The sequence below is a fragment of the Artemia franciscana genome, chromosome 11, assembly GCF_032884065.1.
Source record: "Artemia franciscana chromosome 11, ASM3288406v1, whole genome shotgun sequence".
NCBI classification, from domain to species: Eukaryota; Metazoa; Arthropoda; class Branchiopoda; order Anostraca; family Artemiidae; genus Artemia; species Artemia franciscana.
The window spans coordinates 44,193,719-44,210,217 of NC_088873.1; the positions used below are offsets into that span (position 1 = coordinate 44,193,719).

Sequence of the window (16,499 nt, forward strand, 5' to 3'; positions counted from 1 at the left end):
AAAGCACGGGCGACTTAGCCTTAAAATGCCATAATGAAGACATGGCTTATGAAAAAGGAACACCTCAGCCCAAGGAATAAGCTTCGCCCCTGGATTACACGATACGGTATCCTTAGTATATACCCTGGCCTTAACGCACCTGTTGGGACACACCTCCAAAATATGTTTCAAGTTAATCTACTAACCGTCTATTTTGATTTAAATCTTCAATAAACTGCTTGTCTCCGTCTCAATCAAGACCATATGGCTGTAAACGAGTTGCCACATCCTAATTTTATGTTTTTTTTGGGTGTGCTTTCCCCGAACAAGAATCTTGTGTATTTTGCAGGCTTGTGATTACGTCTTGCATCCTTTGTGGTTGTTAGGTGTCTATACTGACGAATTTTACGGCTTTTCATGGATAAATTTGGGATTTTTTCTTCGCAGTACGAAAGACTGAACACCAGATAAAAATTTGCTGCATGGAAACGGCAGGAATTCATTTCCAATTGCCATGAACCCGTACAGGAGCCAAGTACTGGGTCTTTACTTCTCAGACTATTTTGCTCTATTAAAAAAAAGAGAAAAAAAGAAAAAAGAATGGAGAGATATTGCAAAATTCCCATTTCAAAATGTGTTTCCTTTTTTTTTTACTGTTTTTGAGTTAAATCTGTCAATGTATACTTATTGCCCCAACCTAATTGACTAGTGAGGTGCATGAAGCTTTTTGACATTTTGACACTTGACGTTTTCTATTCGACATCTCATATTTTCTAATTTGAAAGACATTATGTACCTGACGTTTACCCTTTGATTTATCGATCTTGGGGTTTATAACTGAAAAGTTCAAAAATCGTTAAAAAAAAAGAAAAAGAATGGAAAGAATGGATCAATTTGGGATTTTTTCTTTGCAGTACGAAAGACTGAATTTGTGATAACACCAGACAAAAATTTGCTGCATGGAAAAGGCAGGAATTCATTTCCATTTGCCATGAACCCGTGCATGAGCCAAGTAGGCTACTGGGTCTCTACTTCCAAGACTATTTTTGCTCTATTAAAAAAAGAGAAAAGAATGGAGATATACTGCAAAATTCCCACTTCAAAATTGTTTCCTTTTTTTACTGTTTTTGAGTTAAATCTATCAATGTATACTTATTGCCCCAACCTAATCGACTAGTGAGGTCCGTGAAGATTTTTGACATTTTGACACTTGACGTTTTCTACCTGACATCTGATATGTTCTAATTTGAAAGGCATTATGTACCTGACGTTTGCCGAAAGGCAGGAATTCATTTCCATTTGCCGTGAACCCGTCCATGAGCCAAGTACTGGGTCTCTACTTCCAAGACTGATTTTGCTCTATTAAAAAAAAAGAGAAAAGAAGAAAAAAGAATGGAGACATACTGGAAAATTCCCACTTCAAAATTGTTTCCTTTTTTTACTGTTTTTGAGTTAAATCTATCAATGTATACTTATTGCCCCAACCTAATCGACTAGTGAGGTCCGTGAAGATTTTTGACATTTTGACACTTGACGTTTTCTACCTGACATCTGATATTTTCTAATTTGAAAGGCATTATGTACCTGACGTTTACCGAAAGGCAGGAATTCATTTCCATTTGCCGTGAACCCGTCCATGAACCAAGTACTGGGTCTCTACTTCCAAGACTGTTTTTGCTCTATTAAAAAAAAGAGAAAAAAGAATGGAGACATACTGGAAAATTCCCACTTCAAAATTGTTTCCTTTTTTTTTACTGTTTTTGAGTTAAATCTATCAATGTATACTTATTGCTCCAACCTAATCGACTAGTGAGGTCTGTGAAGATTTTTGACATTTTGACACTTGACGTTTTCTACCTGACATCTGATATTTTCTAATTTGAAAGGCATTATGTACCTGACGTTTACCGAAAGGCAGGAATTCATTTCCATTTGCCGTGAACCCGTCCATGAGCCAAGTACTGGGTCTCTACTTCCAAGACTGTTTTTGCTCTATTAAAAAAAAGAGAAAAGAAGAAAAAAGAATGGAGACATACTGGAAAATTCCCACTTCAAAATTGTTTCCTTTTTTTACTGTTTTTGAGTTAAATCTATCAATGTATACTTATTGCCCCAACCTAATCGACTAGTGAGGTGCGTGAAGATTTTTTACATTTTGACACTTGACGTTTTCTATTTGACATCTGATATTTTCTAATTTGAAAGGCATTATGTACCTGACGTTTACGAAAGGCAGGAATTCATTTCCATTTGCCGTGAACCCGTCCATGAGCCAAGTACTGGGTCTCTACTTCCAAGACTGTTTTTGCTCTATTAAAAAAAAAAGAGAAAAGAAGAAAAAAGAATGGAGACATACTGGAAAATTCCCACTTCAAAATTGTTTCCTTTTTTTAATGTTTTTGAGTTAAATCTATCAATGTATACTTATTGCCCCAACCTAATCGACTAGTGAGGTCCGTGAAGTTTTTTGACATTTTGACACTTGACGTTTTCTACCTGACATCTGATATTTTCTAATTTGAAAGGCATTATGTACCTGACGTTTACCGAAAGGCAGGAATTCATTTCCATTTGCCGTGAACCCGTCCATGAGCCAAGTACTGGGTCTCTACTTCCAAGACTGTTTTTGCTCTATTAAAAAAAAGAGAAAAGAAGAAAAATAAATGGAGACATACTGGAAAATTCCCACTTCAAAATTGTTTCCCTTTTTTTACTGTTTTTGAGTTAAATCTATCAATGTATACTTATTGCCCCAACCTAATCGACTAGTGAGGTCCGTGAAGATTTTTGACATTTTGACACTTGACGTTTTCTACCTGACATCTGATATTTTCTAATTTGAAAGGCATTATGTACCTGACGTTTACCGAAAGGCAGGAATTCATTTCCATTTGCCGTGAACCCGTCCATGAGCCAAGTACTGGGTCTCTACTTCCAAGACTATTTTTGCTCTATTAAAAAAAAAAGAGAGAAGAAGAAAAAAGAATGGAGACATACTGGAAAATTCCCACTTCAAAATTGTTTCCTTTTTTTACTGTTTTTGAGTTAAATCTATCAATGTATACTTATTGCCCCAACCTAATCGACTAGTGAGGTCCGTGAAGATTTTTGACATTTTGACACTTGACGTTTTCTACCTGACATCTGATATTTTCTAATTTGAAAGGCATTATGAACCTGACGTTTACCGAAAGGCAGGAATTCATTTCTATTTGCCGTGAACCCGTCCATGAACCAAGTACTGGGTCTCTACTTCCCAAACTGTTTTTGCTCTATTAAAAAAAAAGAAAAAAGAATGGAGAAATAAAAGCCTTTAAATCTTCTTTTATTCCTATTGCTAGTTTTCTATGAAGATTTTATTTATTATGCTACATTTATCCGAGTGTTTGTTTCTTACTATACACAAAATTGCCTCAAGAAGTCGATTCTATAGCTTCTTTGTCTCTCGGAATTTTGTCGAAAATATATGGAATAGTAATAAAAACCTGCTAGTTAATGAAGCCAATTTTGTATAAGTGGTTAGGGAATGGAGTGAGTGGCATGTGGAGCAAAGTGTAATATCTTAGGTGAGTGTATCAAAAGAGTCAAGGCAGTGCAGGATCTTGGTATATTTAAGATATATCATTAGGGTTTCCCCTTGGGGAGAAGGGGTAGGAATGTTCCTTAATAAGCGATTGAGTAAATTTAAGTGAAGTGAGTGATTGAGTGAATTGAAGTAAATTTTAAAAGGCTGTTAAAGAATGAATTATTTTCTAAATATGATTTTAGGAATTAATTTAATTGGATGCATAGTTGATAGATAAATTGGTTTTAAATCATTAAATTTAGTGTTTTATTTTGACTGAGGTGTGTTAAGGAGGGAGTTGACTGTTAAGTGTTAAGTTAGTAGTAGCAGGGTATGTGACATTGAATTGAGTTTTTTTGTTTTAAACCCTCCATAGTTTAATGTTAATTATTATTATTTTTTTGGATTTGTTGGGTTATCCCTCCTCCATATCATGCTGTGGCATTTGGAGCAGATGTGTTTATGTTAATTTTTTTATTATTAATTTATATTAAAATAAACTATTTCTTATTTACTTTATAGGGCGACTAGTGAAAAGAACTTTTTTTTGCCCCATTTAAGGCCGGGTAAACATACCATAAATGATCAACTTTGGGAGCAGGCACTTACGCAGGATTTTTTTGTGAAGGGGAATTGATAATTTGAACAAGAAGTACCCGGAAATTGAAGAAAATTTACGATTTTAGTCAGAGGAGGAGTCCTGAGACACCTACGTACGTCCCTGATTAGGGGGAGATAATATCTCTTTGTGTATCAATTCCATTGATTAATCCTTTTGTGCGTTGTTGCATGGAGTACATTATATACCTCTCCGCATATTACGTTTATTGTGTATTTAAACCTGTTATTATAATAGTTATTTGCGACCCCTCATTAGCACAGTATACCCAACAAAGCAGATTAATTTTTGTATTAACGACAAATACGTACTTGTCAGACCAACGTGCTACCAGGTACGTTCGCAATTAGGTACAAAAGCTCCCGTTTAAGATTCTGAACAGATGGTACGAAATTTCATGCTTCAAATTTAGTATAGAATTTTCGGTTGAAGGCCTGATTTTACCATTATTAGTGAATGACTATAATTTTCATTGATGGGCCACTTTTCTCAATCAATCTTCATTTGTGGCAACAATGTAATGTCTGTAGCTTCCTTTTATCCTGGGCTTTTTTCTCGGGTCGATGAACGATTTTATAAGTATTTTAAATCACTGCCTTTGCCACTTACATACAGTAGCAGATAATTTCGTAAACAACATTGGTTTAGACCATTTAGGCCATTTGATGGCAGTTTTAGGCCATTTTGTTAGCCTGCCATGACAAAAAAAATCAAGAGGGAAGAAAAGTGAGAATGGGGCTTTATAAGGTCAACGAAAATACTGGATGCAACTAAACGGATATTTTGAGAAGAAAACTGCTTTTCTTTTTCAGCAATAATAGAAAACATTTAAAAATGGTTTTAATTTTTTTAAAACATTTTTATTCAAAATTAAAAATTATTTTGAACTTATTCAAAAATCAAAATTATTCTTGACGATTATTTATTTTAGCTTATTTAACAAATTAAGCAACGTTTATTATACAACATAATTATTTTGTCTCCTAAAAACCTATAAAAAGTCTAAAAACTGTTTTTTCCTTTAAACTTTCTGATATTGCTTAAGAAGCGGAACTGTTGCCCTCTCGAAATATCTGTTTTGTCGCATCCAGTATTTGCATTGGCCTTATGAAATCTCATTCTCACTTTTCTTCTCACATACGGTAGCATGATTCAGATCAATGTTTTCAAATCAGTATTGGGCTATGCCCTGCCTAGGCAGTTTTAGAATCCTGATGCCCCCTCATGATATCTGAATTTAGTGTCATTCAAATGTTACTTGTATTCACCTGATGGAAGTTTAAAAATCGTTAACATGGTATTTTTCCGGGGGGGGGGTCTTCCTCTAGGGATATTTCATACTAATACAACACCTTTTATACAACGGATTACGTCATTGCAATGCTATCTTTTTTCTTTTTCCTCTTTAAGTGCATTTTAATGTGACTTCATTCACATGAAAAAGATTTATTTTTCAAAATTAAGGCTCTAAAGGATAGTGAGGCGAAGGTTGAACGTCCTGCCTATGACTCATAAAAATATTGCCAGACGGTGGGGCCTGCGCCTCACGCTTGTAACCATGGAAAACTCAGGTTTGACTGGGGCTTTTTTTCAATTCAAAATTCCTCTAAACATTTTTTTTGACGTACTGATGGACAGCTAACCTAAGATTAAAAGGCCCCCAAAAAAAACTAGGATCGAGAATCGGATAAAATTAAAAAATGCGAAAAATAATAAGTTTATGAATTTCGCTGCCTTAAAGCGAAATTATCTTATTTCGTAAGAAACCCAAGTTTTGGAGGTCTTATGTCAGTCTTCATATTTTTGTTACGCTCTTTTGAATGGTCTGTGTAGGGACTCAGTACGGCGCTCTGTCTGTGGTCAGCATCAGAAAATTATGCATTATCATTATCGATGTCAATTTAAGAGACTTTTTATCATAAGAATTAATTTTTAAGAGTGAAATGTTCGGCTATTTGTACAAACCTTACCCAGTTGCGGATCCAGGGGCAGGGTTAGGACAAAACTTAAAAAGCAGGAAAAAAACGTAAAAAAAGTAACTGGGATCAATTAGTTGGCCGATGGGAACGCCCCGATGGGATATCCCCGACGGGAACGCCTTAGAATAAGTTGCTATTACATCTGGATTAGTCCATCTTTGGGTCTTTCCGAGACTTATGCCTTATTGTTAATAAGTCCTTATGCCTTATTGTTACCATATTATTCTTTTTTTTCTTTTCATATCTATCTTTACAATTTTCTATTTATCTCAGTCTCTTAAAGAGAGAGAGAGAGAAAGAGATAGAGAGAGAGGGGGATTTATATTTAATTGAAGTTTTCCCTTTCTATTTTTTACCATTTCAATTTTGAAGAGAAGTGTTTCTTCTTTTTCTTTTTTCGTTTGAAAATATTTCCTTAACCACAATTGTATAGATTTGTCTTTAGAATCTGATCCTTCGCCCTGTGATGCTGTACTTAGAGATGCCAAAGATATGGGAAGAATTTTAATTACTTTGTTAGAGTTAGGTGAGTAATTCTTTTTTGTTTTTCTATTGTAATTTTTTCTTTAGGTTTTTTTTTTGTTGGCATTCCGTTTTGCTGCTGTTTTTCTAATTTGCTATTTTGTTTTTCTGTTTCTTTGTTTTTGCTATTCTGCTGTTTTTGCAATTTTATATAGTGAGTAAAATATAGAACATCAGTCATTATTAGATGGATAAGTTCGAGGAGATAGAGCTAAGGCATGGGTGCTGAGTCATGAAAATATATATGGGCCAAAATTTATTTTTCTTCAAAATTCAAGAGATGGGTTGTTTTTTTCTTGTTTTTCAATTTTTCATTGAGAATGCCAGAAAAAAAGGTAATTTTTTAATGGAAATACCAAAGGTATTCCTAGTTGACCCAAAGGTGTCATCTGGCGTTTACATGGACCCAATGCCAGATGACACCCTAAACATTTGTGCTATGGAGACGTGATACAAACCCCTGTAAAACTCTGGTGGTCAATTGAAGCAATATCTTGAAATTGACCGCAGACCGAAAATCTAGGAGTTCTAGAACGCCAATTAGGACGTGGATATCAAAGCAGATTATTCTTCCTGTATGCCTCACAAAATAAAAAATAAAATTTTATCATATATACTATGCTTAAATTTACCAAACAAAAATGTCCAAACATACGAGTATTTCTTGGATACAAAATGTATGAAATAAAAATTGAAAAATGGTTTATCCTTTTCAGCATCACATGATGCTGCTTGAAGAACTACATCGGAAAAGTAAATTTCATAGAAATTATTCGATTGGGGCACGCTCATAAAAATCGCTGCTTTAGGCTGCAGCCCTTAGAATCAATATTCTTCTGTTAATTTTACTCCCCTTGCATATAAATTTTATATTTCTTGAATTTAGAGTTTTGTACATTGAAAATTGTCTGAATGGTTATGTTTAGGTTAAATTTATGATGCTACATAATCCTAGTCCAATTAATTTTAATCAGTTTTAAATACAATATATTTTGATCCAATGAATATATATATATATATATATATATATATATATATATATATATATATATATATATATATATATATATATATATATACATATATATATATATATATATATATATATATATATATATATATATATATATATATATATATATATATATATTAATTCATTGGATCAAAATATATTGTATTTAAAACTGATTAAAATTAATTGGACTAGGATTATGTAGCATCATAAATTTAACCTAAACATAACCATTCAGACAATTTTCAATGTACAAAACTCTAAATTCAAGAAATATAAAATTTATATGCAAGGGGAGCAAAATTAACATTAATTGAATTTAGAGTTTTGTACATTGAAAATTGTCTGAATGGTTATGTTTAGGTTAAATTTATGATGCTACATAATCCTAGTCCAATTAATTTTAATCAGTTTTAAATACAATATATTTTGATCCAATGATATATATATATATATATATATATATATATATATATATATATATATATATATATATATATATATATATATATATATATATATATATATATATACATATATATATATATATATATATATATATATATATATATATATATATATATATATATATATATATATATATATATATATATACTTAGTTCTAAATAAGTATAATTAAAACTAATTCCAGTTAATACCGTTACCACGTTTGTAACCACGAACTATTTAATTCTTTCCTATTGTTCTCAACATTTTGCGAACAAAATAATAATAATAATAATATTAACCTTTTTGTTACCCACCCGAAAAATAAAAATTTTACCGAATAGATTATGAAGAAAAAGAAACAAGAAACGATCATACTAGCCTAGATGTATACAAACAATTCACACAATTGCATTAAAAAAAACTGTGAATTACGAAAAGCTATCAACCGTCCCGAAGTTGCGAGACTCGAGTCAGTCATCCCATATTTACCAATAGTCGCTCGATTTTAAATTGAAATTCCTAGCAAAAACTTCGCGTTGAAATTCCTAGCAAAAACACTACGAATCATTTTTGTTCTGTTTTATTCTTCTCCATAAACAGCCTTCAAAAAGGCGCTAAAGGTAGTCGTGTGGAATCATAAACGCGTTATAAAGATTCGGCAACATAGCGCGGTTATTGAGAGCCTTGGCGTTTATAAGCGTTCCATAAGCGCTTCTAACCTTACATATAAAATTGTAACGCTTATAAAAGCCTTAGCTTTTTATAAGCGTTCCATAAGCGCTTCTAACCTTACATATAAAATTGTCATGAAGCGCAGCGCAAGTACTTGATTCTGCATGGGTCATCTAGAATGCCATCTATAGTAGGATTTCTTGAATTTAATGTTTTTTATATTCAAATTGTATTGATTACAACCACATCATTAGTTAATTCTAAGTTATTATTTAATTCGGTCCAATTAATTTAATTCATTAATTTAATAAATTAACTATATATTAATTAAATTAATATATTATTTATTCTAATTATAATCAATTATAATAAATTGTATTCTTTTATGGTGATGCTTAATTTTATTAGTATTGATTATGGCTGCTGAAAATATGAGAGCAAATGTACAAAGGCCTGACCAACTGGAGCCTCTAAATTAGTAGATTGTATTATATGTAATATATGTGTGTAATAGATAAAAAAAAATCCATATTGAAAACCAGTTTTTGAGTTATGAATTGAGTTTTATTTAAAATAGTTCCGATTGAATAAAAAAAAACAGCTGTTGAGTTAATCAAGGATTAATTCAATGGTTCAAGGATTAACTCAAGTTAATAAGGATTAAGGATAATCATCCTTAATCCCTTTGTGAGGTTTTGCACTTATTTTGTATATGCCTTCGTAGTCTCTGTAACAAACGAAATCTAATATGTTACGTACATTTAATATAAATTAAACATATTCAACACGTCTAACATATATCAAATAAAACACGAATAGAATTAATAAAAATGTATTAGGATAAATAATATTTAACAAAGAAAACATATAACAAACAAAATTTCAAACTATTGCCCAAAACTGTCTTAGACAATGACAAAAAAATTTCTAGGCGTAAAATGCTAAGTGTAGTTGGTAGGCTATATATTTCGAACAAAAGGATTTTTTAGGAACGGAGGGTGGACACAAAAAACCTCAAAAAACGTAAATAAATTTGTTTATATTCATTTCGTTACGTTTTTACGAGTTGGACAAACATTTCGGGGGGGGGGGTCAAACACTTCATCCCCCTGAATACGGCCTTGCCCGTTACTAGAAAACAATGTAAAGAATTGGACTTTACAATCAATACTAGCGGTGTTGATATTCGTTTCCTGGCCCTTCATCCAGGAAGTGCAATGGGGAGTCGGGGGCCCGCCATCCTGTGGTTTAGTACACCTTCCTGTTCACTTTTCTGATATTTCTCCAGTTACCCATTTAGAGATGTACCCATTTAGACCTGATATAATTACTTCTATTATTAGTTGATTTTTATCATGATATTATAATTGATTAATCATTATATTTTTGATGATTGTCACAACTATTTTTTTCTTTTTATTGAAAACCTAAAAGTTTTATACTGTATAATATTCAGATTTAATGGAACTCCAATATATCCCTTATTTATTTGCTGACGCATCCTTGTTACCATAAACTTCCGCTTTTATTCATTTTACCTTGATTAAGATGTTTCAGCTTATTTGTAAGCCTTTATTTTGTAGGTTATCATTTTGCTGAACCGGAAACTATAAATCTACATTTGGAGCCTGGAATCTGGTATGTTTTGAAGATTTTTTAGTTAATGATTTGACTATTTTCATACGGTTTTGATTATCATCAACATTTTATCCTTAGTTTTTAAATTAAGAGTTATGAACTGTGATACAATTCATAGCATAATTGGTAAATCTGTTTTACAGAAGTATTTTATTGGATTAAATACGTTCTGAGACCATACTGGCTATGCATGACGTATGAAAACAAAGAAAGGGAATAAAAAATGAAAAGAGAAAAAACAAATAGGTGAAAAAACGAGGATTTTATCAGCCAGTAGCTAAATATGAAAAACAAGCAAATATTTCGACAAGGACCTCCGCCAAGTCGTCCTCAGTGCTCTAAGAAAACAAAGAAAAAAAACAAAAAAAAAACAGCAAAATCTAACCTTTATAAGTGAACTACACGAGAGGAAGACAGATATTGGATAATTGCCAATTGGATAATTGGATAATTATGTTACTTTGTGAACTGAAAATGTTGGACAAAAAAATGATCGTAATTTGAAATGAATTAAGTTTGTGCATTTACAGATGGCATTGCTAAATTGCCAAAGATTTTAGAGGGGTAGGTCAAAATGGGTATTTCGTGCGAGAAGAATTTGTAATTTTTTCAACGAAAATACTAAAAAATGGCATTTTCAATGAGGATACTTCAATAACAGATACTTTTTGAAATCTGCAGGAACGGACACTTGCCCTTTTGTACATTGTATTTCAGTTTATTTTCGTGCACTAAAACTGGGCTCTTATTTCTGTTCAGAGGGGTATTTTCAAGTACAGTCCTTCCCTCCTCCAGGCTACGCATTCTCAATGAACTTGGGAATTTTCTATGCTAGTGGAACCATGAGTTAACAATAAGGGTCTAACCCACACGTGAGAAAAATCTTGAAGGGAAAAATCTTAGATGCTTGATAATTTTCTTCCTCTGCAGAAGTAGTGAGTATTAGTGCTCACTGTAGTGAGCTGTACGTGATCATTAGTGCTTGCTCATTTATATGGTGTTTCACGAATCTTCGTTTTGCACATGCTCTTAAAATCTAGGAGTACTCATGTGAAACTGACTGAATGGCTCTATGGCGTGGAGGAGCGGGGCTAGGGGCACGTGTGCCTCCTAAAAGGTGGAAAGTTGAGTGGAGCAAAAAATACCGACAGTGGGTCCAGTTTTGTTGGTGCCCAACCCAGAAATGAATTCTGTTCCCACCCCTGTTCGTGTAGACCAGTCATGCCCAACTCAAAATGGTGGGCCATGGTGGGCCATGTTGCATGAAAGAAATATTCCATGGGGTTGAATTGAAGAAAAAAGTTCAAAAAAAGAAAAAGACTTATGTTAATCCAATTATAAAATATCTTTAGATATTCATAAGTTAACTGTAAGCGTTAAATATCAGAATTCAAAATATGCACCTGAGTCACGTCGAAAACACGTTTGTCCGGTAATAATACCAAATTACTTACGTTTTGTAATACCAATTCTGTGCCATTACAGTAAGGTTATGGGTTCGTTTCCTACCCTGAATTTTTCCGTATCGGGATTAACCCTTGTGTATCTCCCCTCAGGTTCTGCTACTGACAACCTATTGCAGAACAAAGCCACATAAGGCCAACACAGCTGTACATGCCCCTCCTCTGCAACACTTCAATTCTCCTCTCATGAAGTTCTCACTTCCTTCAAATCTTTTCTTATGATCGCTCCTCCCCATTTGAGGAATTCCTGCTTTTCATTTTTCCGTAAAGTGCTTACTATCCATCACTTTTTCTTTCTAAGCTCTTCCTCATTAATACCCTTGATAGTGACCTAGCTTTTTCTTACAGCGTTTTGTTTTGGTTTACGATAGTTCAAACGAACACCTGAAACTTTCCTTAGGCTATTCCTTCTGAAATCTTCTTGTACAACTTTCTCAAATTTTCAGAGCACCCTCGGTTCAGAAACATACCTGTCATCGCCATGGCTTCTAGTATCCTAATCTTGCTTCTATAATCTCTCCTCGTATTTGTTGTTAATTCTATTTATCTCTCCTTCTATTTTTTTCAACTGTGTCAAGTAGCCTACTCTATCTTTTACATCCTCACTGCATCCACTACCCCTAAACGTGTATGTATGTCAGATAGCCATGTTAGTCTAGGTTTCCTAGCCGTAAATTCCGTACATAAGGTGGTGCATACCAAGTGTGGTGGAACTGTATCAAATGCTGTAAGGACTGTGCCACGTGTAGCGGAATTATGTGACAAAATGTGCCCCCCCCCCATATGTACACCACCTGTCAGAAAGCGATCAGCCCCACTTCATAGATGAAGAAACTGGAAACAAAGAAAAAATTCCAAAAAAAGGTAGAAAAAAAGATACCCAGATGACATGGTTGAGATTTGCTATGAAAGGAAATTACATGATGGTTTAGTCCTTTGGCAACTGCTGAAATCCCAATGCCTATGCACGAATTATAGGTTAGCTCGTGAACTTGCTTAAAAACAAGCGAGTCTCTGATATTTTTGGATGTCAGTAGATTCAATCAGGATATCAATCCCTTTTTTTTAACTGAGCCATCCATTCATTGCTGATTTATATCGCTAACCGACTCCTATAAGTAGGAGTACTGTATGAGCGAAACCTTGTGATTGAAAACTCAAAAAAAAATTTTTTCAAGGCCCAGCTGTGATCACGTATTTATAGGACACGTGTTGCTAAATTTGTTGGTAATGTTTATTCATCTTGGTTTTATCTTATTTGCATACCCCAAAATAACTGACAATTTGACTTTACTTATTGAAGGTGGCATTTTATGTGTACACACAACAACCAACGATTCTGATGAATTTAAATTTTACTTAATCCCTTTTTTTTATCAATCCCTTTTTTTTTACTGAGCCATCCATTCATTGCTGATTTATATCGCTAACCGACTCCTATAAGTAGGAGTACTGTATGTGCGAAACCTTGTGATTGAAAACTCAGGAATTTTTTTTTCAAGGCCCAGCTGTGATCACGTATTTACAGGACACGTGTTGCTAAATTTGTTGGTAATGTTTATTCATCTTGGTTTTTTCTTATTTGCATACCCCAAAATAACTGACAATTTGACTTTACTTATTGAAGGTGGCATTTTATGTGTACACACAACAAGCAACGATTCTGATGAATTTAAATTTACTATTTTTACCTAAATGATGTCGTATCAACGTTCAAGAAGTGAATCCGGAATTTTGTGCCATCCAGATCTCCTACTTAATTAGCTTTGGAAATTTATATTAGTGCAATTTAAGTATTTGGGATTTCTCAAAAAATTAAAAGCCTTATTTTTTGGACGCTCGTTGATGAAATATTTTATGCAACTATGAAATACAAAAATATTTTTTTACCCTACTATGCAAATTTATTGTTTTGTGTACCAACAGAAAGACCACCAAGAAAAAAAAGTCTCAGAGTGGTGTCAATTGGGAGACTGTCCCTCCCTCTTCATTTTTTAGAATAATTTTGGGGGGATGTTGGTCAATTCTGGCTGAGCTTCCAGAGTCACGCCACTGAGCCCTGTCCTAAACCAAATAACCGGCCACACTAGGAATCGAACCCCTACCCATCGAACAAAGGATTCAAAATTCAGCGCATCAACCACTCGGCTAGGACGACTTTTTTTCCCTTACTCTCAATTTTTTTTTTAACGAAGAACAAACTTCAAAAGATATTATGCAAAGTAAAAGGTGGCGATTGAAAAAACATGAGAATATACTTGAAATCGGCAAAAATAACTCACTTATCAATATTAGCTAAACAATTCCAGACCCAAAATACAACCTTAAAGTAATAGTTGAAAATGGCAATGTCATTTTCATTTGACAAATGAAAATGTCAATGACAGCTGCTCTTACGGCATTTTTGACTAGCAAACTGGGTTTTGCTTGATTGAAAATTTTAGAAATATATAAAATTTATGAAGATTTTTAGCGTTTTATTAAGTTTTGTAAATTAAGATAAAATTCTTATTATTTATTCACTTTTAGCGAAAATAGTATTATAAAATAGTATTAGCGTTATAAATAGTATAAGTATAATAGTATAATAGTAAGCATAATAGATTAATAAGTATAATAGTAAGAAAATAGTTTAAAATAGTATTATTAAAAAATAGTATTAGCGAAAATAGGTTAAGTATTCTTGTGTACCACTTGTCGGTGAATAGATACCAATTTACTAGAAAATGAATGGTTCATTAGAAAAAGGAAGGTTAGAAAGAGAAATTTACAAAGGAAATTTATTAGGAATTATTAATTAGAAACCAAAATTAATCATATCATCTAATAGGTGAAAAGACCTAATCCAATTTAATAGAAAATAAATCTGATATTTAATTAGAAATTGAAGAAAATTATTGGAAAGGAAAATTTACACAGAAAATTTATTAGGAATTATTAATTAGAAACTAAAATTAATTAAATCATTTAATAGATGAACAAATTCAATTCAGTTTAATAGAAAATAAATCTAGTACTTAATAAGAAATTAAAGAAAATTATTACAAAGGAAAATTTATTAGAAAAGGAAGACAGGAATTAAAAAAGAAACGGGGAAAGCTATACTGGAAGATTTCAGTAGACCTATTCAAGAAACATTAGTCAATTAAAAAACAAAAGAAGAAATTATGTTGAATTATGTGAAAGTAAAAAAGAATTAGCCAAAATGGGCAAAGCAAAGTGGAATAGAATAAGTTTCGATTATTTTTGAACACGAGGGGAATTAACGCTTGTTCATATTCAATGAGCTTTCTATTATGAAAATTTTATACTTCATTAGATTTTCGCTCGAAGTGATATTGCTGATATTAAAAAGTGTTTTTACAAATATGCGAAATACGTACTTCGGCCCCCCTTTGGACTAGCAACATCGCTGTATCGACCAAATATGGAATGACTAGTCTCTTAGATGCTATCCGAAGAAGAAGCGAGTCATTTTGAAAGCGGCTAAATTTTGATCCTACTTTTTTGAACCCTTTCTATAGGCCAACCGTCTAGGGCTAGACAGAAAGTAGGTCATCCGCATTTGGGGTGAGAGGATGTCACAAAGGACTATTTACGTGAGATAGGAATTTCATGGGAGGGGGTAAAGAGGGAGGCTGTGAATAGATCAGGATGGAGGAGTAGCGTGTGTAGCTGTTTTGACCATAGCCGGCTTGGTGCTGCGGTGAGTTGTTAGTAGTAGTAATTTCTACAGGCTTTTCGTTGGTTAAGTGTTGATTGATTGTGTTTTTTCTACTCCGCCATTTGTGTGCTGTTTTGCATTATCATGGGCCAACTTTGTGATGCCAAAGCTGGAAAAAAAATAACCAAATTTTGAAAGAAAAAGGAGCTTTTCTGTTTGTAAAGCACTGAACGAATTTTAAACTTAAGACGAACAGAAATTTCGCTTATATAGGACGTTATTCTTAACGCGAATAAAAACTACTATGAATGAAGAAATGAAACCTAAAAGGGAAAAATTACAATGAACAGTGAAACTAAACTTAAAATGAACAGAAATTACCACAAATAAGTGTAGTGTCAATCCCCTTTATATCCCCTAAAGGTCAGAGTGTCATTTTCACTTTACTAGAAACTAAATAAATAGTTAAGTTTTATTTGAAAAGTTTTATTTGAATTAAAAGTCTTATTGAAAGTGACTCGAGTGAAATGGATTGAAAAGAATGAAAGCAAAAATAATTAAAAACTACTATTACTACTACTGCTACTAATAACTCACTGCAGCACCAAGCCGCCTGAGGCCAACACAGCTGCGCACGCTCCTCCTCCAACCTAATCAATTTAAAGCCTCCCTCTTTACACCCTCCCAGGAAGTGTTGCCAAAATGCTTTTCTATGAAATCCTTTTTTCTGAGAACGTTTCCGCATTTTTTCCAAGACCACACCTCCTTTTCTATGACGAAAGCAATAAGAGCTCCAAATAGGGATAGGTCCTTTTATTAGACAGTGAAACAAATATAAACAAAAGCTCTAGATATTTCGATGATATAGTCATCACCGTCAGCTAGAGTAACGTTTCTTTAAATTAATTTATATTCATTGAAAAATATTTAAAAAAA

At 33.0% G+C, this 16,499-nt stretch overlaps 1 protein-coding gene across 2 annotated transcripts in view; it reads left to right on the forward strand.

Annotated features, from left to right (window-relative positions):
• LOC136033273 (epithelial splicing regulatory protein 1-like) overlaps positions 1-16,499 on the forward strand; it is a 219,262-nt gene that overhangs the window by 79,941 nt on the left and 122,822 nt on the right. For both annotated transcript variants that reach the window (XM_065714031.1, XM_065714032.1), the window contains exons 5-6: positions 6,576-6,668; positions 10,382-10,436. In XM_065714031.1, the coding sequence (XP_065570103.1) occupies positions 6,576-6,668; positions 10,382-10,436 (148 nt within the window). The remainder of the gene's footprint in view (positions 1-6,575; positions 6,669-10,381; positions 10,437-16,499) is intronic.